The sequence below is a fragment of the Schistocerca cancellata genome, chromosome 7 (genome assembly GCF_023864275.1).
Source record: "Schistocerca cancellata isolate TAMUIC-IGC-003103 chromosome 7, iqSchCanc2.1, whole genome shotgun sequence".
Lineage (NCBI taxonomy): Eukaryota > Metazoa > Arthropoda > Insecta > Orthoptera > Acrididae > Schistocerca > Schistocerca cancellata.
The window spans coordinates 602,533,749-602,557,037 of NC_064632.1; the positions used below are offsets into that span (position 1 = coordinate 602,533,749).

Consider the following 23,289-nt stretch of genomic DNA (forward strand, 5'->3'; position numbering starts at 1 on the left):
AAGGAAGGACGGCTACAAGAACACACTGAACTGTTGGTGCAGCATCTTATGTCCCACATTAGTCCCACCAATATCATTAATCCTATACCTTCAAATTGATCACTCTCCCATATTTTTGCCTGTTATTTCCCGCACCTTTCCTGTGCCACACAATCTGGTATCTCATTCTACGAACCTTCCCAACCTCCCACTCTTTTTCCGTTCTGCCCCCCATCTGTTCAGATTCTGCCAATCCTAAGTCCTCACCAACAGAGTCCTGCAAAACTATATCAACCCAGTCCAAACCTCCTTGCAGTACCTTCTCTCCACCCACAAAATTCTCCTGCCATGCAATCCCAAATTCATGGAACCCATAACACACACTGAAACTTTTGCCCTGCAGGAACTAGAGCAGCATGCACACTGACACCTCAAAAAGCTCTCCACCCTGCTCACTTCCTCCTCCCACCTTGGAGTACCACAGTCCATCACTTCTACAACAACCTCCAAACTTCCTCCATGTCCCCTCATAGCTGACAAACCCTGTCTCGCAGACCTACCACATTTAACCTACCCTCCAAAACTCCCTACCACCACCATACAGAATCAAGAACCAAAACCGACCTAAACCACAGTTATGAACCTTTGCTCCAGAAGCCTTAACCCACACAAATATCAGTCCTGTCCAAAGGCCTCATCTTTTGCCCCATTCCCAAATTCAATCATGCAGGACTTGTTAAAGACCTTCTCTCCTTCTCCCGGTCCCTACATAGGAAACACATTTTTGCCACCAACCCTAGCAATCAGACTCGACCGAAGACCAATGTTAAACACATCCTAACTCAGTTCACTGCTCCATCCAACTGTGATCCACCTCCCAAAGCCCTCAAATCATTACCTGTTAACTTCCCAGAATTTCTTAAACTCGAACCTTGCCTCACCATCATTCCCCAAATCCCTCAACATGCAAACTAACCTTACATCCACAGAAAGAACCGCAGTCCAATCTAAAAACTGATCCTGACCTCATAATCCTATCTGCTAACAAAGGCTCCACAACTGCTGTTTTGAACCACAAGGATTACCTGGTAGAAGGACTCCGCCAGATGTCAGATACATCTACCACCTACCTTGCCACACTGACCTCATTCCAGAAATCCAGCAGGATATCCAGCCACTCCTCAGGTCCTAATCCCATTCCAGAACCTCTCCCCATAGTCCATCTCTCTGCTCACCTACACCCCTACCTTCTACACGCTTCCGAAAGTCTATAAACCCAACCACCCAGAAAGCTCCATTGTGGCCGGTTATTGTGCCCCCGCTGACAGAATCTGCTCTTTTAGACCTACACCTTCAACCTATTACCCATGACCCACCCTCCTACATAAAAGATACCGACCATTTCCCCAACCAACTCTCCACAGTTCCTGCCCCTTACCACACAGTGTCCAGCTTGTCGCTATTGATGCCACCTCCCTTTACACTAACATCCCTAATGCCCATGGCCTTATGGATGTTATATGGATCCTTCCCACCAACACCAGCTTTTCTGAATTGCACAGTTGGGAACTTTCCCTGCAATATATGCTATGTTCCCGTAACCCTCCTGACCTCAACCTCAGGTAGTCATTGTCCTCACCCATCCAGCCCCTGACCTGTTCCCATTCCAGTGCTACACAGCCCTCATTCCACCATCGCACCCAGTTCTTTTTACTTCTCTCTTTCTCTGCTACTCCCCCTCCCCCCCCCCCCCCCCGACCTCTCCTCTGCCCACCGTCAAACCGCATGATTGTAAAAGTGTGTATGTCTCTCTCTGTCATCTATTTTTGATGAAGGCCGTACTGGCCGAAAGCTTATTTTTGTTGTGCCTATCTGTGACTCAGCATCTCCACTGTATGGTAGCAGCAACTTTCCATTTCATAATATTGTAGCATTCCACTCTGGATTTTCCATTGTTAGATATGGGTAGATCAGAAAACTAAAGAGGTAGTACTGATGTGAACTGAAGAGAAAATACATTTATATTACAATTTGACTAAATGGAGAGTCAGTTTATGGGACAAATACCTGAGGCATCAAGGAATTATCAGCTTGGTAATGGAGGAAAGTGGGGGAGGGAAGTTACACAAAGAAAGCAACTACTCTAATACCAGCATGTTCGTGAAGAGCCATGTTTTTTAGGTTAGGTGATTGTTTGAGGTCATCTGATGAATGCTCAGCAGTCTATACACGGATAGTGAAGTAAGACCATGTACCAAGTAAAAGCATGTTCAGTGTCAAGATTTTAACATCAAATTATCAAACTATTCACAATACAATCCCTGAATGATCGCTCACCAGGAAAGCTCTCATGCTCAAATTATACTCTATACCAAGAGTTGGATAAAACTAAGAAGAAAGTTCCAAAATATTTAATGAAGCATGGAAGGTATATTGAAAATGGGAGAGGGAAAGTTCATTGCAATCGACAAATCTATTATGTCTATCAAGGTCGAAATTTAGTCTGATGCTGAAGTTATTTGGATATGATTAATCAGCCTTGGTAAATTTAAATTAATCTACAATTTCTTTACAGGCCACCCAATTCCATTCTAACTGTTGCTGAATCATTCAAAGACAGTCTACACATAGTAGCACTTAAGTACTCATGTCGCTCAAAATTAGCTGTAGGCAACTTTAAACTTCCAAGTCCCATACTGAGACATTTACGGATTTATTGCAGGTGATACGGGCAGGCAGTCCTGTGGGGTAGTTCTAAATGCTTTCTCCAAAAACCGTCTCGAGCAACTAGTTTGATATCCACAAGCAATGCAAATATTTCAGCCCTTGTGGCTACACAAAAGTCTGGCCTATATCGAAAGTGTCAGTATACACTGATCAGTCAGAAAATTATGACCACCGACCTTATTTCGATATAAGCCCACCCAGAAGACAGCAGCATCACCTGGCAAGGAATGACTGCTGGTAAGACACAAGCACAGTGCATGTAGCATCATCTATGTGTAGAATGGGGAAGGAACATGATCAATCTGAGTTTGACCGAGGGCAGATTGTGACGGCCTGCAGGCTTGGTACGAGACTTTGGAAACTGCATGACTTTTTAGGTGTTTGAGGAGTGTAGTGGTGAATGTCATGAACATGTGGTGAAACTGAGGTGAAATTACATCCACACATGTGACTGGGTGACCACCCCTCATTACAAATGTCAGACGTCATGGGCTGGACAGACTGGTGAAACATGACAGGCGGCAAACTGTGGCAGAACTAACATCAGACCAAATGCTGGGCAGAGTACACACAGTCTGGACACACAGTGCATCAAATACTCCTGACAATGACCCTCCGCAGCCGATGACCCAAGCCAATGTTAACACTGCGACGTCAGTAACTATGACTGAAATGGGCACATGACCATCAGCACTGGGTGTTGGCACACTGACAGAGCATTGAATGGTCTGATGAATCCCAATACCTTCTTCATCATGCTGCATGCCAATGGATGGGCGTGAATCCATTGTCTTCCAGGTGAACAGGTCCTTGACACCTGTACTGCAGGGCAGAGCCAAGCTGGCAGCAGCTCCATTATGCTCTGGGCAACAATCACATGGGCATCCATGGGTCCAAGGGAACTTGTGCAAGGTACCATGATGGCCAAGGAGTATTGTACACTGTTGCAGATCACGTACAGCCCTTCATGATGATTAAGTTTTCGAATGGCAGATGCATTTTTCAACAAGATAATGCACCATGTCACATGGCCAGGAGGGTGATGGAGTGGTTTGATGAACACAGTGGGGAGTTCCAATAGATTTGCTGGGCCCCCAGCTTGCCAGATCTGAACCCTACTGAACATATCTGGGTTGTGATTGAACACGGTGTCACAGCTCATCCTCTGTCCCCCCCCCCCCCCCGCCCCCCCCCCCCGAATTTATGGGAACTAGGTGACTCATGTCTACAGATGTGCCAATTCCCTCCAGCGACCTAACAAGGCCTCATTGCTTCCATGCCACGCTGTGTCACCACTGTTATCCGTGCCAAATGTGGACATACCGGCTATTAGGTAGGTGGTCATAATCATCTGGCTTATTGGTGTACGTACAGGAATTAGCGATCATGATGCCATCACAGCTCAATGGTTGCTGAATTTAATAAATCCATAAAGAAGAGTAGGAGAGCTTTTATGCTAAAAATTGTTAGCATTCTACTTAGACAAAGAATGAACATAGTTAGTTCCATTGTGGGCAAAGTTTAAACGAAATGTAAGTTGCACTCTGAAGAAGTTTGTGTCGAGTAAATGGATCATGGGCAGAAAATTTGGTTTAATAAAAAAATTTTGAAAATATTGAGAGAACAAGATTTTTGCACTCTCGGTTCAAAAATAAACGCAGAAATATCAACAGGCCAAAGTTAATACAAATGTATGTATCTGTAAGAAGCTCAATGCACAAAGCATGTGACAAGTTTCACCACCATACATTAGTGAAACATCTTCCCAAGAATCTTAGAATATTTTGATCCTACATAAAATTGCTAAGCAGGTAGAAGGCTTCTATTCAATCACTCACTGACTAGTCTAGTGTGTTATAGAAGACAGGGAAAGGTATTCCGAATTTTTTTTTAAATTTTGTGTTTAAAAAAATCATTCATGCAGGAGGACACCATATACATACCACTGTTTGCCCTCCCTACGAACTCCCTTGTGAAGGACACAGTCATAAGTATCCGTGCATCAGAAAGAGTTGAAAAGAAACAAGTCGTCGTGTTTCAGATGGGATTCCAATTTGCATTTATCCCTTATTTAGCTTGCCAGCCAGCTATGTCCAAACAGGCCTTGCAAGGCTCAATTGTACCGAGCAACCAACACGTCATCCTTAGCCGACAGGCATCACTGGACGGTTATATGGAGGGGCATGTGGTCAGCACACCTCTCTTCCAGCCATTGTCAGTTTTCATGACTGGTGCTGTTACTTCTCAATTGGCCTCACAAGGACTGAGTTCACCCCACTTACCAAAAGCACTGGGTAGACCCGGACAATCACCCATCATGTTACTCGCCAAGCCCAACAGTGATTAACTTCATTGATCTGACGGGAACCGGAGTTACCACTGCAGCAAGGCCATTTGCTTGTTTAGCTTACATTTATTGAAAATCTATCGCACAGAGTACATTCCCAAGTGTCGAGAATAAATTGCTGGAGACTCTTACATATAAGAAAGATAAAAGAATGGACCCACAAAATTAGAGACCAACTGTCTTTGACATTAGTTTGCTGCACAATTATTGGGCATATTATATGGTCAAATATAATAAATTTCCTAGATATAGGAAAGCTTCTATCCATACCTCAAAACAAATTCAGAAAGTATGAGTAATGCAAAACTCTACTTGCTGCTTGCCACATAGAGGAGGCATTGATCAGCAGACAAGCACATTTAAGAGAAGGTTTAAGAGCAGACTAAGCTATCATACAACCTCCTTCTATAGGTATCCATATTCTGATTATTCCATTGTTTGATTTCCATTGTTTGATATCAGCCTGCTCTTTCTTGCACTATGATTTCCATTGTTTGATATCAGCCTGCTCTTTCTTGCACTATATCCTACAAACCATGGATGAAGTGGCAACAGACAGGAAAACATTTGACACTGTGTCATACTGTAGAATGTCAAAGAAGGTCCTAGAGTATGAGATAGATTGCTCAGAGAATTTTTAAGTAATAGAATCCAGTATGTTGTCCTGGATGGTGAAAGTTCATCAAAGAGAAAGGTAGATTGCCCCAGGGAAGCATGACACAAAGACTGTATTATGAGAATTAAGTTGCCACTCACCATATAGCAGAGATGTCGAGTTCCAGATAGGCACAACAAAAAGATTTTCACACTTAAAGCTTTCGGGCAACACACACACACACACACACACATACACACACACACACACACACATGTACACACACGCACTCACTCACGCAGACACAACTCACACACACAACTGCAGTCTCAGGCAACTGAAACCACACAGTTCTCTTAATACTGTTACATTCCATCCTGGATTTTCTATTGTGTGATACGAAGACTCTTATTCTCAATATGCATATACAATCTGACAGATAGCACAAGCAGAAATCTGCAACCACTAGCAGAGGATGATGCTACAGTGTATGGAAAACTGTCACCTCTAGATGACTGGAGAAGAATACAGCATGATGAACAGTGGATGACTGAAGGAGAATACAGCATGATGAACAGAATTTCCATTTGGTGTGATGTTGGCAGCTTGCTCTTAATGTGGAAAAATGTAAGTTAATAAAAATGAATAGGGAAAACAACCCTCTGTTATGAAAATTATAGCTACTCATCAAGTAGAGGAGAAGTCGAGTTGCAAATGAGCACAACAAAAAGACTGCTATACATTTGAGTTTTCGGCCAAACTGCCATCTTCTAAAGAAGAAAACACAAACACAAACCACTGTCACTGGCCAATGAGGCCATCCTGTGCACAGCGACGGTGCCTAATAGGCGATGTGGATAAGGAGTATGCTGTGGTGGGGAGGGGTAGGGACAGAAGTGTAGAGGTGAGGGAGGAGGTGGGGGAGGGGTGGTGGGAAGGTGTAGTGCTGCTTGTGGGAGCATGAAAATGATGTGGTGGGGACAGTGGAGGGCTACTAAGTGTAGCTGGGTGATTTTGGGGTGTGGCAGAAAAGGAGAGAAGTAGAGGAGGGAACAGATTAATGGGTGCATTGGTAGAATAGAAGGCTGCGTAGTGCTGGAGTGGGAGCAGGGAACGGGATAAGAGGGTGAAGGGCAGGGACTAGTAAAGGTTGAGGCCAGGGGGGATTACAAGAACATAGGATATCCTGCAGGGAGAGTTCCCACCTGCGCAAATCAGGAAAGCTGATTTTGAGAGAAAGAATCCAGATGGAGTAGGCTATGAAGCAGTCACTGAAGTAAAGACCGTTGTGTTGGGCAGCATGTACAGTAACTACGTGGTCCAGCTGAATGCTGGTTACCGGTTGTTCGTGACCATTCATGTGAAAAAACAGCTTGTTGCTTGTTGGTTGTCATGCCCATCTAGAAAGCAGCACAGTGGTTGCACCAGCTTAGTTTGTACATCACTTGACTGCTTTCAGAGGTGCCTTTGATGGGATATGTGATGCCTGTGACTGGACTGGAGTAGGTGGTGGTGGGAGGGTGTATGGGACAGGTCTGCTCCTTGGTCTGTTGCTGGGACATGACCCATGAGTTTGTACCAGGGATGGAGTACAGTTCGACAAGGATACTGCAAAGGTTTGGTGGGTGGCTAAATACCATTATGGGAGGGGTAGGGATAATATTCTTCATTTCAGTGCACGACAGGAGGTAGTCAGAACCCTGGCAGAGCTTGTGACTCAGCCACTCCAGTTCTGGAAGGTACTGAGTCATAAGAGAGCACTCCTTTGTGACCAGGCAGTGAGAATGTGGGAGGTGGTTGGTGATTGGACAGACAAGGCAAGGGAGATCTGTTTCTGTGCGAGGTCGGGAGGATAATTTCAGTACATGAAAGCCTCAATAATCTGGCCTCATCAGCCAGAGAAAGTGAACATGTGTTTGTAGGAGTTGTGTGTGTAGGGGGGATACTGCCGTTGTTCTTTTTCTTTCCTAAATTTTCCATTGTTTGAAAGTAACCTTCTAGAATTCAAATACAGGATTAGTGGCGTTTACTGGGAAAAGGAGACAGTGTACAGAACACTTATGTGATCCATGCTTGAGTAATGCCCAAGTGTGTGCGTTCCCCACCAGAAGCTTGGTGCTAGATTTGATACCGGCAGATCTGATTAGCACACCAATATTACAGAAAAGCTCTGTGAACTCAAATAGGAATAGCTGGAGGAAAAAAAAGATGTTCTTTACACAAAACACTATCGCGAAAGTTCCAAGAACTGACATTTGCATCAGACCAATTCTACTACCAACAATGTACTCTTCACATAAGTACAGAACAGATGACATATGAGAGAAATCGGGGCTCATATGGAAGCATATAGACAGTCATTCCTCCCTCACTCAATTTTCGAGTGAAACAGGAAAGAAAGAGTATGACTAGCAGTGACACATGGTATCCTCCACCATGTACCATACATAGATGTGGAATAATTGCAGAGGGACACTAGGGCTTGACCACAGTAAGCAGTTTTAAATGATACAGGTTACAGTAGTTATGTAGAGATGAAGTGGCTTGCACAGGATAGTCTACAGTAGATTCATGGACAGAAGATACCCGACAGGTGTGTTTGGCATGGCTGCTTGTGCATCTACATCCCATTGCCACAGTTCTATAGATAATTACTGTTTTCTCCTGCAGCTGTCTGCAATTCACAGCTGAAAGCTGACAAAAGTGCTGCCAGCTCCCTGACTGTACTATCGTCTGGAAAACCACACCAAGCCGGACATCAGACTGAAGAATACAACAACAACAACAACAACAACAGCAATAACAACAATAGCTGGAAAGTAAGGACAGAAAAAAGTACAACTGCAGAATGAAGGATGTTAATGCAGTAAGTAGAGATAGAAGATTAGCACAAGACAAACAGAAGATTGCATCGAACCAGAAAAAAAAAATAATAATAAAACAACCATGCTCATGGATTAAGTAATGATTTCATCTTCGAGCAAAGAGAGCTCACCTCATGGATGAAATGTTACTGTTACTGGTCCTAATCCCCTAGATTCCACCTTTGCAACAAAAAATGGCATTCATTCATTTGAAGCTTGTCACACTATCACAAACAGAATTACATATCCGTGTTAGTGCCATAAAGCTGCTTAGGGTAATCAGTATTACTCGTTCTATAGCTAATCGACACATTCATTCTGTAGATCTGGCACAAGTTATACGCTGAACGACACATTTTGTTGAGCTGAGTACTCTGACTAATGTTCTTCACATTCAGCACTCAATACTTTGTCGATTTATTACTTATCTTGCTAACCCTTGAAATAGCTTTTATGTCTCCAGAATTCGTAATGATATTATGCAGAGATATATGGGACAAAGTATGTTAATTCTGGATGCCTGGCCTTAGTAAGAAAACCACTAAAAAGGTATAATGAAAAGGATAGATTGCTACTCACTGTAAAGACGACACACTGTGCTGCAGACAGACACAAACAAATGCAATTTAGCTTTTGGTCAAGGCTTTCTTCAGAAAAGAAGGCACATACATATTCATTCACACAAGCAAGCTCATCTTACACATACATGATCCACATGATCGTCATCTCCAGCAGCTCAGACCAGACTGTAACTGTCATGGAGAACAAAAGTAGCAATCTGGATGAGGTGGGAAAGGAAAGGATAGCAAGGTACAGGTGGGAGAGAGAAAGAGCATTGCCTGATGGAGTACACAGGGACTAGTGGAGTCATGAAGACTGCCAGGTACAATACCAGCAGGCTATGGGGCAGGGTGAAGTGGAAAAGGAGAGCAGGGAAGGGGAACAGGGCACGCGTATTGGCAGAGGGGGGCACACAATGAGGGTGAGGTGATAGTAGAGAGGTTATTACAATATGTTTCATATATAATATGACAATTCATGTCTAATGCTGGTGCATATCAATGGAATGGACCAGAATGAACCTAGTAATGATCCTTATGCCATATCACATGTTATGTAATCCCCCCCCCCTCCCAGTCCATTCTCATTCTTCTGGGGCTAGCTTCATCCCTATGACACAGTCTATGAATGAAACCCTCTGGTTTGTTTTATGGTGGTAAGATTACATCAGTGCAAGAGGACTGCCATCAATCTATCAATGCCATAACACTTCAGTTTGGTGAGTAGACTTTTGCGATTCGTAGAATAAGTTTTCTATTTAACTCTGCCAGAAATGTCTTTATAACATCTTGCATTGCTTTTTCTATGGAGAATCATTCACAAAAACCAAATTGAGAGCTGTTAAGAACTTCTGCTCAGTTAAATGAGTCACTATTCTATCACAGGCCACTTTCTCAAATACCTTTGAAATGTAACACACAGCTGAGTCGAGATCACTCCAGAAGGACAACCCCCATCAACACAATGACAAAGAAAGTAGGTATTCAGATGCTGTGGAACTTTCCAAAAAGTGTGTAAGGGAAGGGAAGAGTCACAGCTCCTGAGAACCTCAAAATGATTAAGATTAAAAGAATTTTCAGTACAGGACCATAAACATATTGAAGATCCAGTGATGAAGACACAGTGGCACCAGGCGGATTTAAAGTGCTGAAAGGAAAATCAGGAATAATGTGAAAAGGAAAGACATGCCTACATGCTTTGGTAAGGGGTTCACAGTAGACGAGAGATGCAAGGATAGCTTAACTGAAATGAACAGTAGGTCAGAAAAGATATCAGGGAACAAGATGTATACAACAGCAAACAGACACATACTGACTAATGACAAGAACATGACAGGCATGAAATGGTACACAGTTCCTGAGAGGACCTAGATCAGGTGTACACCCAAGGGCCACGTGGCCCAAAACAAGTATTAGTGCAGCCCAAGGAGGGAAAAATATCACACTATCAGTTAAAAATAATAAACATAATAATAATAATCCACAAAATTCTGTATATATAAAGTTATGATAAATTGAATATCTTCAATTTGAAACTTCTGCCACATGTTGCTATTCTCTTATTGGTCACTCCCCCCCCCCCCCCTTACACACACACACACACACACACACACACACACACACCGAGCTATTATTGTGAGTGTTAAGTATATTTATTTTGTGCTGCCCAGAAATACTCATCTTCTTCCAATGTGGCCCAGGTAAGCTAAATAGCTGGACATCCCTGACCTACACAGACAAGTGAATATACTGACAGATGATTATAATGCAGAAATTGGAAAAGAAAACTACCAAAAAAGACTAGTAGGAGAGTAGTGGGCACACCAAAAGACAAATAAAATGAGGAAAGTTAATTCACCTGAGTCATAAACACAAAATAAGACTGATATCAACATATTTCAGGGCAAAACTGAGTAAGAATTAGACATGGGTAAATCCTGTAGTGTAATACGTGTTATTCGTGAGAATGACCCATACTCCACTGAGGATGCTCTTGCTGGTAAAAGCTGGTTTTGCCTCTATAAATGTTTTATGTAGTGGAAAGTATTCATTGTGCACATCCTGATCTGTGCAGACAGTGTGTATCCAGTGACATAACACAACAGGGGTAAGTGGTGAGTTGGTGAGTGCACTTGTTGGAAGTGTAGGTTTATGCCTTGGTGACACGCCTTGAAGGTGTCATGAACACCTCAGGACAAATGGACATACTACAATGTAAATACTCAAGACAAGTGAAGATCGTAAATCTTACATCTTAAGTCGAGTTTGTCTTGATCGGACATATTGACCGATATGTTTGAGTTTATGACTTACTGATATTTGGATGTCTTCATAATTGATTTAAATAGTTGAAACATTACAGATGATTTTCGCTGAAGATATGTTCATCATTTAGTAGCTATAAGTAGTGAAACACTCTCTTACATCACCTTGCCTGCATACAAAGTCACAAACAATAAATTTGCAAACGGCTGTGGTACAGAGTAGCTGGACCACGAGAACAAAAACTAAAAGGTGGCCGTACTGGAAGAACAACAACTGAAGGTAACTTACAGCACATCACACTGACATATCTGCCATGCAGTGTTCCCTTCTCATGATGTTACAGCCAAAACATTGCACGCACACACACACATGCACACACACACACACACACACACACACACACACACACACACACACACACACACAAAGGAGGAAACATGGCAGCTCCTACACCAGCACTGGGCCATTACATATTGATGATGTTGCAATCAGTCGGACAAATAGTACACAGATCATGAACACCAAGGTCAAGATGAAAGTAAGAGTAATATTAAATCACTATCTCTCTGAACTTAAGTGCCACTGAAATCCAAATAGGTCGACCGACACAGATGATTAGAGCAACTGGAAATGTAAAATCAGACAGAGATAAATTGAAATGCAATCAAGAAGAACACAAGGAAGAGGCTGAAACATACAATGAATGCAAAGACATGATGCTAAATATAGGGAAGCAGGCTGAACTATTGGGAAAGGAAGAGAAGAAAATGAATCACTGGTGTTGAAACAAGCAGGAAGCAGTGGAGAACAGGAGGAAGGCTGGATGACTGAAGCAAAAGGAAAAAACAAGGAAAATGTGAGACTTTCCACAAATAAGGAAGAAAGTGGCCAGGACAATAACGTGGATCAGACGATGGAGGACGAAATAGGAACTGTATGTGATCACAAGGACAATTTAAGGAAAAACAAGAATAGAGATCATTAGTTAGCAATCTTGTTATAACTGTTCCACACCACATTCCATAGACTTCTTTCTCCCCCCTCTCCTTTTTTCAGTCTGTTCATTCCATTCACCAGCTTGTTAATATGACATAGTAGCCTGTGCCATTACCCACTCACAGAACAGTTTTGGTTTATTCATATAGTTTTACTTAATATCTGAAAATTCTGCAATATAAGATCTCTCTAGGTATTGCATTTTGCTTGTGCTTTGTATCAATATAGTCATAAAATGTCACATATCTTTGTACTACAGTCTTTGTGCAGCTATGAATTCTTACTGAAGTTGTGCGGACTATCTACTTGGATTTAAGTTATGTGACTGCAACACTGCAGAAAATACTGGACCCTAAAAGAGGTGTAAAGAGAAGAATGTGAAGACCTAGGAAAGAACTGTACCAGAGCATGAGGAAATATCAGGGGAAATCACCCTGAGAAACACAAGATTTGTAAGACATGTGATAGGGATGAATGAGGATAGAATCATCAAAACAACAGAGAAAATAATGAGAAGTGCAAGGACAAAGACAGAAAGCAAGTGTGTTGCTGGATTCAAGAAGGATTGACCACAACTGAGGATTACAGTGGAAGGGAAGGAAAATTAGAAAAACAAGCATACATTGACCAATATGCTAGAGACCAATGACAGAGAAAGATACAGGAAAAGGATTAAGAGTCATTAGTGGAGCAGTCAACGAAGAAGCTATTAAAGATCTTTGGAGAAGAATAAGAGAAAGAAGAAAAAGGACGATGTGGGAGGGCAGAAGAAAATGCTGCCCATAATGTAAGAAGAAAAAGGGGCATAAGGAGAAGTGATTTGTTTCTATCCAGTTTTATGGATGAATCTGTTAGGAAATATATCCCATGTCATTGATTGATTACAAAGTCAGCAAAGGAATTTAATATTATAGTAGAAACTTCATCATAGCCAGCAGAGTTACTGCTTTTTAGTGATCTAAAATCTCCTTACAGGTTGTAGTTTTGAAACTAATGTGTTGTTGGTCGTACTAGCTGTGCCTGCAAAAATAAATTCCATTTATCTTTATTTGCTTGTTTATTAGTGTGTACAATGTTTGCTGCACTGTGAGGGAGTAATCACTAAATTTGGTGGGCAATGATTTGAAACTGTCATCATTTTTGTCATAGCATTTTCTGAGGGTTTAATTTCATTTAGGTCACTTTTTTGTTTGTTTCTTGTTTAATAATGTTCCAAAAAGTTGTTTCCTTACCCTTGGAGTGTTTTATTTTTTTAAGCAAATTAAATGAGTTTCGCTTTTTTAACAATACACCAGAGGATTTCCAACACCGGTGGTTTCGCTCAAAGAGCGAAGGCAGCAATCCCATTTATTTTAATCTTGTCTCCATATATGAAACAAATGAACAGGATAACAGAGAAAATATCAGTGGACATCAACATTTTGTTTAAGCTTGTGGTACGTCTTTTATTTATTTATTTAATTTTTTGCATAGTCAACAAAAAATGATGACTATTGTAAATGTCAGTGTTGTTTACATAATTATGAAGATGTTCACTGAAACACAAACAAAACAAATAGTTGATATAAATTAGCAAGACTATAATACAAGCACACAAAGGGAATGAAGTGTCACAGAAGTAGGTATACAACTAAAATATTTCTAATACAAACTATAAGGTCATGTGTTTTCAACTTAGAATTCAGACAGAGTACAAACATTTCTTCGTCAGGAATAATTTGAGTTTCATTTTAAAGATATTTCCATCATAGGCACATAAGTCTTTTGGCAATTTGTTGAACCAAATTTGACCACTCATGTATGGGTTGTGATCTGTAGTTTTTAACTTCGTTCTTTGCCTAAATTAACTATTTTTATTTCTAGTGTTGTGGTCATGTATGTCATTGCATCTTCTTGAATCTTTTTGATGATTTACAAAAAATAAAATTAACTTATGTAAATACAGGGAATACACTGTAAGGTACTTATGTTGCACAAAAGTCTCTCTAACAGAATCATTATGACTCAGATCATGTATTATTATAATTGCCTTCTTCTGCAACAACATTAATCTATTGATGTGTGTATCAGCAGCACAACCCCAAAGTTCAATACCATAATTTAGTAAAGGATATATTGTTCCATAGTAAATGGTTTGAATAGTAGGGTTTGTAACTGTTTTTGCAAGATGACTAAGTAGATATAATCCACTACTAATCTTTCCACACACAAAGTTAATATGCTTTGACCACCGCAAGTTTTCATCTAAGTATAGGCTCAAGAATTTGCAGGTATTAGTGTCTGTTGCCTCAGTTCCACATATATTATTTATAGAGGTATGATGAGAGTTAACAGTCCTGAATGATAACTGTGATTTATTAATGTTGACCTTTCGCTCTTGTTTTTGAAAATACTTAATTATAGTTATTACTCCACCTGTTGCAAAAGATGTAAGTTCACAGGTATTTTTGCCAAAAAACAACAGAGATGTGTCATCTGTTTAGCTCACTATTATGGAGTTTTGTGGCTGGGTGACATCATTCACATAGACTAAAAAGAGAAAGGGGCCTAGAATAGATCCCTGGGGGACTCCTTGTTTGACAATTTCATTGGAAGACTCGACGATTGCAACTCAGTCATTAATTTGGTATGTAAGCTATGTGCAGTGCTTCCAGTTTGTCAAGTACTTGGTTAGCAGTAATATTGTTGAATTGTTTAATTTGTGCTGTGCAATTTGAAAAAGTGAAACTTGCTCAAATCTGGAGTTGAGATTTGAGCTCTATGTTTGCTAAAGCAAGATACCATATCTCTACTATCCTCAAAAGCTAATTAACAGTTTCTCTCACAAGCAGCTCACAACTACCTCTTAACTATCCATCAATTACAAGATCAGAATAGTTACTCGGTCATTTGAGCTACACTGAAACAGGCACCCCATTAACCATTAAAAAAGGGTTTCCACACAATAAAGTGTTCAATTACAACAAAGAGAGAAATAGCAGGGGAGGGGGGGGGGGGGGGGGGGGGGCGTCAAGCCTCCCCAACGAATGACCATGTCACATAGTACTGAGGATTACCAGATGCACACAAGTAAATTCATAAAATCCACAAAGAAATTTCAAATCAGAATACCAAGACCAACATATGATTCACTCACATAAGAGTCACACATTGTTTCCTGTGGCACCTATATTATTAGCATATAAACACAACACAAATTATGTTACAGTGACTAACCTGTCTCAAACCAGGGACATCTCCAACTGCTGATCCATCAGCTCTTATCCATATTATGTCAGGTGTAGGGTTTCCTCTAGCTGAGCACTCAACTACTGCACCAGTTGTGTTTGAAAAATCCACTCTGTTTGGAGGTTCACGGTTGAAAATCGGGCCCATCGTATCATCTTCAGACATGCCTGAAACAAGTGGAAATCAAACACTGATTTATTTATTTATTTTATTTATTTATATACTTGTTCCATAGATCTGTACATGTGAGCAAGTCACTCAGATGTGGAACGTGTCAATGTACATAATAAAATACATAGAATAAAGACATTGTTATAGTATTAATAACAGTGCACAAAAGTCATACTTATTAGCTTAAAAACTAGTCAACATAAATGTGAAGATAGCAGTTTCATATATAGGGCATTATTTCATCTATTTTAACCTTGAACAGTAATCAAAACTTCCCACTTTGGGTTTAAAAGTGACCCAAAAATGGAAATGAGAAAAACAGGAATTTTTACATTAGGGCATTATTACATTAGTTTAACAGTAAACAGCGTCAAAAAATTTAAAATCATCTTTCCAATTTGGGTTTTACTTATTTCTCTGAAAGAATTCCTCTAGTGAATAAAGTGAGGTCTCAAGTAAATAATTTTTCAAGCTACGTTTAAATACTGATGTACTACTCCTTATACTTTTGATGCTGTTGGGTAGGGAATTGAAAATTTTCGTTCCAGCGTACTTTACCCCTTTCTGAATAAGTGTCAAGTTCTTTAACTCACAGTGGAAATCCTCTTTTCTTCTGGTGTTATGTTCATGATGTAGGCAATTCGTTTCATACAGAGTGGGGTTATTTATTACGAAGCACATCAGTGAATATATGTACTGAGATGTTGCTGTCAGTATTTCAAGTCGTTTAAAAAGATTTCGACATGAGGTTCGTGGGGGTACACCACAAATGATTCTTATTGCTCTTTTTTGTGCTGTGAGGATTTTCTTTGCGGCAGGTGTATTGCCCCAGAAGATGATGCCATAACACATGACTGAATGAAAATAGCCAAAGTAAGCTGACTTTGAGATGGTAATGTCATTGAAGCGTGACGAAATTCGTAAAGCAAATGTTGCCAACGTCAGCCGTTTTAGTGTTTGTAGAACGTGATGTTCCCAGTTCAGCCTACTGTCCATGTATACGCCTAGGAATTTTGATAAGTACACTTGCTTTATCATCTGATCATTCTGTGTGATAACTATTTCTTTTGGGTTTTTGTGGGTTGTCTGGAACTGGATAAAATTGTTTTTTTTTTCAGGTTTATTGAAAGGGAGTTAATACTAAACCAACCCAGAACTTCTTTAAGGATATCATTGACCTCAGATTCTAAGTCAGTAGTTGACACATTATCCACCACAATGCTCGTATCATCAGCAAACATTGTAAATTTACACTGCTTATTGATGGATAAAGGCAGATCATTAACATATATGAGGAACAGCAAGGGCCCAAGCACTGATCCCTGTGGCACTCCCTGCTGCACAATTCCCCACTCAGAGTCCACTATATATTGTGATACACTATCTGAAACATCTAGAATAATCTTCTGCTTCCTATTTTCGAGGTACGATTTTAACCAGTTTCCTACAGGTCCTGTAATTCCATAATGACAGGCCTTCTTGAGGAGTATCTGGTGATCTACACAGTCGAACGCCTTTGATAGGTCGCATAGGACACCAATTGGCAGCCTCTTTCTGTTTATAGACTCTAGAACATCATTTGTGAATGAGAAAATTGCGTTATCTATTGAAACTCCCGTTTGAAAACCAAACTGCTGACTGTTAATGATGTTCAGGTCACCAAGGTGTGCCACAATCCTGTTGTACAGAGCTTTTTCTAGGACTTTTGAAAATATTGTTAATAGAGAGATAGGGCGATAGTTTGACACATTTGTAGCATCCCCTGCTTTGTACAGGGGCCTGACAACAGCGTATTTCATTCTGTCTGGAAACACTCCTTGTTGCATGGATGTGTTGCAGATGTGAGCCAAAACTTCGGTCACTTCACTACAGCAAGCCTTCAACAGCTTGCTTGAAATATCGTCGATACCAGCAGAATGTTTATTTTTCAAAGACTGTATGATTTTTTTTATTTCATTGGCAGTAATGGGAGGCACACTTATTTGACAGAAAGGCTCTGGAAAATTATTTTTCATTATACAGGCAGCTTTATCTACAGAACCATGGCAACCTATCTGTGTTGGGACAGTTAAAAAATGTTGGTTAAAGATTTCAGCAATTTCCTCACTATTAGTTATCTCTGAGTTGTCAACAGTTAAAACAATATTTTTGTCTTTGGTGTAGTTTACAGTCCCTGTTTCTCTCTTTATCACATTCCAGATTGTTTTAATTTTATTTTCAGAATTAGTAATTTCAGATGCTATACACATACTTTTAGAGTTTTTAATTACTTTGGCAAGAATTTTACAGTAGAGTTTATAATGTTTTAGCTGAGCAGGGTTGTTAGAAGTCTTTGATGCTATGTAGAGTTGTCTTTTTCTCTGACACGAAGCTATAATGCCCTTAGTGAGCCATGGTTTTTTTGCAGACCTAGCAGGTTGGACTCTGTATGACTTTTTTGGAAATACACTTTCAAAGGTACCTGCTATCTTATTTGTGAATAAATTGTATTTTGAATTAGCAGTTTCTGCTAGATAAACAGGTGTCCAGTCAGTATGCTGAAGACATGATCTGAACGTTTGAATAGCTTCCTCACTTATTTTCCTTACTGTTTTCCATCTAGGTGAGGTGTCACTCAGAGGAATTCCCAAACTGTTGAAAGTAACTCGTTGTCCGTCATGGTCAGACAGACCATTTATAACCATTTCAATATTAATATGGTTGACTTTACTCTGATCAACAAAAACGTTGTCAATGAGAGTACTGGAAGAGGTTGTGGTTCTGGTGGGCGAGCTAACCACGGGAACAAGGTTGTACGTGCACATGAGATTTTCAAACTCCACCTTGCAGGGAGAATTAACCAAGAAATCTATGTTAAAATCCCCAACAACTACCATGCCCCTATTTTTTCTACTTAAGTACAACAAAAGAGTATCTAATTGTTTAACAAACACTTTAAAATTACCAGATGGTGCCCTGTAAACTGCCACAACTGTTAATCTGGAGGCAGTGTCTGGCACCTCTATAGCACATACTTCAAAATGTAGCTCAAAGCAGAATCTTTGTACATCTATTGCCGTGAACAAGACATTGTTTTTTACATATACAGCTACTCCTCCTTTGTCCATATAGTTCCTGCAATAAGACGTTGCCAAAACATAGTTGGGAATAGGGACCACTTCAATACCAGCAGTGATGTGGTGTTCTGTTAGACACAGAATGTGGGCACTGTTTATACCTTTTGTGTCTTCTATATTTGCTGTGAACTGATCCAGCTTGCAGTATAGGCCTCTTATGTTCTGATGAAACACTGTTAACTTTTGTTTGTCTTTAATTGTAAAGCTGCTTGAGTGAACTTTCGTTTGTGTATTAATTACTTGTTGCAGATTTTTGTTACTGGACCAAATCCTGCTAGAGTTGGCCCAGTTCACTAGCTTCCCTCGTTAGTTAGGGCTATGACTGGTCTGCTTTCATGATCGTTATTGTTTAGGCCTATTATTTCATGAAAAGCTTTTCCAATGTCTGCTGCTAGTTTATTTTTGCCAAACTGATTTAGATGTAGTCCATGCTTTGTGAAGCAGTGTCTCTCATACCTGTCTGTATCCAGTAGTGTCACATTCGTAAACTTTGTGCAAAAGTGTTTCAGTTTACTATTCGTTAGGCGAATTTCTCTGTTCACACAAGACCAGTCTGCCAGGTCGTATCTCGTGGGCACAGTTGTTAGTATTATGTTTGTATGCTGCAATAACTGCAGCAATACGAGTAGCTTTTTAATGAAAGTGTTGGCCTCGTTGCAATAAACATCGTTTGCTCCTGCGATTATCGCAACACAGCCTTTTTCCGTGAATTTGGCACATTCTGTGTGTATGTCTTCTACCACATTCACGAATTTTGCTCCTGGTTTAACAATTGCTGATATACACGAACCATCTTGAGCAGAGTTCGACATGCATGTCGAAATATTGCGAGCATGACTGTCTCCAAATATTTTTACGTTATTTTTCTGTTGTGTTTGTTTACGTACGCGATCGGAACTTTTTGTTACGCAACCACGCGTGTTTTGTGTACACGTGTTTCCGTCTACTACAAGTTTAGATGCACTGTTTTTGTTATTTGAATTATCACTGTTTATCAAGCACTGAACTTTGTCCACTGTTGAGGCTTCTTTATTCACTTGTGGGTTTCCTTTCTTGTATATAAATGTGGCGTCGTCGACGGTTACGTTTTCACGACGTACATAACACCGATCTACACACACTGTCGAAGCACTACTGTTTTGTAGAGCTGTATATCGGTCTTGGAGGACAGCGTATTTCACTTCTAGCACTTCAATATCAGTTTGTAGCATTCTTATTATTTCGTCCTTATTTTTGATAATGTTTGAAAATTTACTTTCACACGCGGCTGCTATGCACGGCTCACAGGTCCACAAATAGTCATCAGTTACGAGTTTTAAGTTGATCTTGCAGCAATTTTCATGAAACCATACAGAATGAGCTACAGTGCAGTTACGTGAATATACATGTGTTGAAGCATTCGTAACAGTTGTGCTCCCTGCTTCGGAGCCTTTATTTTCAGAATGGAAACTGAATCTTAACATCTACAAACACGAATTGAGTGTTACATAAAAACTGACAAGCTTCCTACTTGTTTACAAATGTAGAATGCCAAAAGGAAGTTATGTTATGTCTGTCTGAGCACAATGTAAATACAGCAATCAATGTGCTAAACACAGAGGACCACAAATTAGCAGTTCATTTCTGTAAAAAGAGAGAGAGAGAGATGGAGGAGTTGGCATACACATACAAATAAAATCAAGTTAAACTGTATTGGAACCAGTAGTTTCTACTTAGATCAACAATTGGAAGCCTGTGCTTGTAAACTACTGGTACCTGAAAAGTCAATTGTAGCATACAGATAAACACTGGAAAACTTCCAAATACTCTAAAAAAATATGAATTGTTATTAAGCCATGTATCAAACAAAGCAGAGCAAATCTGAAATATTTAGTTAAAAGGAACAGTTTGAAAATGTTAGTTAACACTAACATGTGTTCTGTTGTTAATTTTCCCACCAGAATGACACAGGAGAGCAGCACACTATAAGACACCATTTTGGTAGGTGAACACTTAATCAGTGATATAAATTTTCATGTTCATGGCCTTACAGACCATGATACACAGCTAACCATACTAAACAGTGTATATGATTACACTGAAGTAGTATCACAGAAAGTACATTGAACTGGTATCATAGAAAGCAGAGTAATTAATGAACAGAAGACAGAAAGTTTCAAGATATCCCTTCAGGAACCTAACAGAAGGATGGATATAATGTGACAGATGTTAATTCCAAATTTAATGTCTTTATAGATGAGTTTTATCAATCTTTAACACTTGCTTTCCCCAAAAAATAAACAGTATGGTACTAACAAAGCATCACAATGGTCTTAAATTCTACAAAAGGAATCAAAATATAATTTGCTGGAAAATGGAAATTGTTCAAAATAGCACAAAAGAGAAGTACCACTGATTCCATATTACCAGAAATACTATGCTGTCTTAAGTACTGTGACTACAAATAAAATCAAAAAATCTGTACAAATTCTAAAATAAAGAATTTAGAGGGGTTAAATCAAGAAATGGGAGTCCTTTTTTACTAAAAGAAACACCCAAACAATGAATGAAAGTAGTCAAGTAGCCAACGTATTTAATAATTACTGCTTTCAAGTAGCTCAGAAGATTCACATGGACAGATCAGGGACAATACAGTAGAATATTTGCAAGAAAAAATGTCTCATACAAACAGGTAAACTATTTTTACTCTACAATTTGCCAAAGAAACTGAGGAAGTAATTAACTCTGTCAAAACCAAAACCACTGAAGTGGAGTAATAAAATCCTGTTCTTCATACATGTGCAATTTATTCAACCACATATGCAACACACTGCTATAATTCCAGACAGTCCTCTTTACAAGAAAGATCGAATGACAGATACTAATAATTACTGATCAGTCACACTACTTACCTCATTCTCATATGTACTTGGAAAAATTATGCACGCAAGAACCATAATACGCCTCTTCCAAAGTAAGATAGCCACTCTCAATTTGGGTTTCAAAGGGGTTCCCCCCCACAACGTATTTTTCAATTCATAAATCAGATAATCAAAATTTAAATGACAGTTCATTGAAACTGGTAACTTCTGTAATTCGTCAAAAGTATTTGATTGTGTAGTTATCCTAGAGAAGCTTGAATATTATGGTATGAAAGATCTTATTGGTAAATTGTTTTCTTCCTATGTAACTGAAAGGATGTAGATTGTTGGATTCAGAAACTCAGGGAACATCTTCAGAAGGGGGAATAATTACTATGCCTGTGGCAGATGGATCAATATTGGGTCCACTTTTGTTCTTGTTATACACCGTGTGGTTATAATTAAACTGACTGGGTTCTGAGTGCTGCAGTGTGGGATGTACACATCACAGGAAGCTGAAACATCGTAGGTGTGTTCATTAATTGGTGCACTCGCAGAGTACACTGAAAAAAGTTGTAGCTCCACTTTTTGCCATCAGGTGAAAATATGGCACTGGAAACAGTCCAAATATGAAATATTTCCTGTGTTGACGTCATTGTACTATTTGTCACTTGGCAAACTGTGTTGAAATATTTGTTGAGTGACTGTTGATGAACAGGGTTAAGAAAGTTGAAGGTTTCCATACAAAATACAATGGCTATTGAGAAAAAAGACTGTGCACAGCTGATAAAGTTGTTTAATCAGAATGGCAGCAATAGCAGAGCTGCATTGTCGGAATATCTCTGACAGTAACAGCAGCAAAGAGGCCCATGTCAATAAATGGGCTAAAGAGAGTGATCAAGAAATCTGAAAAATCATGAATTAGGTGATGCTGCAGGGAGCAAGAAGTGCCCCATTCATATGGCAGTTGTTGATAAAGTTGTTGCAGCTACAGCCGACTGTGCAGCAAATGCCCCAAATTCTGCAGCCAGTGCTTGAGCTGTGCCACAGGAATTGTCTCTCCATTGGTCAATGGTTCAAAAGATTTTGCAGCGCATTTTACACTGGTATCCCTACTAGATTAACAATGGAACATCCACTGCTTATTTGAGTGTGTGATGTAGTTTCACCAGCTCCTTCATTCTCAGTCTGTTTTTCTTTGAGAAGATGACACCTTGTGGACCTGTTAGGTGTACCATGACATCTGTACATTATAAGGACCTCCTTATGCACCACTATTCCTTCTTTTCAAGACTGCAACTGTGTCCACACGACTATTTCCATGCATTGATGGGCAACAACACTTGTCGAGGGGGGGACACACCAAGAGTCCTAGGGGTCTCCACTCGACCATCTCCGATTCTGTTAAAAATTTATATGTTTATACATATGTATGTGTTAGGTCACTGTGCAAAACTTTGGCTCAATTCTTTCAGTGGTTCCAGTGCTAGGGCCACCATAGCGGACCCATACCAAATCATAAAGTGCACAGGGTGAATAATTTGGCCAACTTTGGTATAGCTTTGTGTGTATGTTGTGACATCTATCACCTTTAATTTGTG

General features: G+C 39.9%; 1 protein-coding gene across 1 annotated transcript in view; it reads right to left on the reverse strand.

Moving 5' to 3' along the window:
• The window catches only part of LOC126091914 (Down syndrome cell adhesion molecule-like protein Dscam2), an 895,908-nt gene that overhangs the window by 580,982 nt on the left and 291,637 nt on the right, over nucleotides 1–23,289 (reverse strand). Inside the window, exon 3 of the mRNA XM_049907230.1 lies at nucleotides 15,550–15,728. Within this exon, the coding sequence (XP_049763187.1) occupies nucleotides 15,550–15,728 (179 nt within the window). The remainder of the gene's footprint in view (nucleotides 1–15,549; nucleotides 15,729–23,289) is intronic.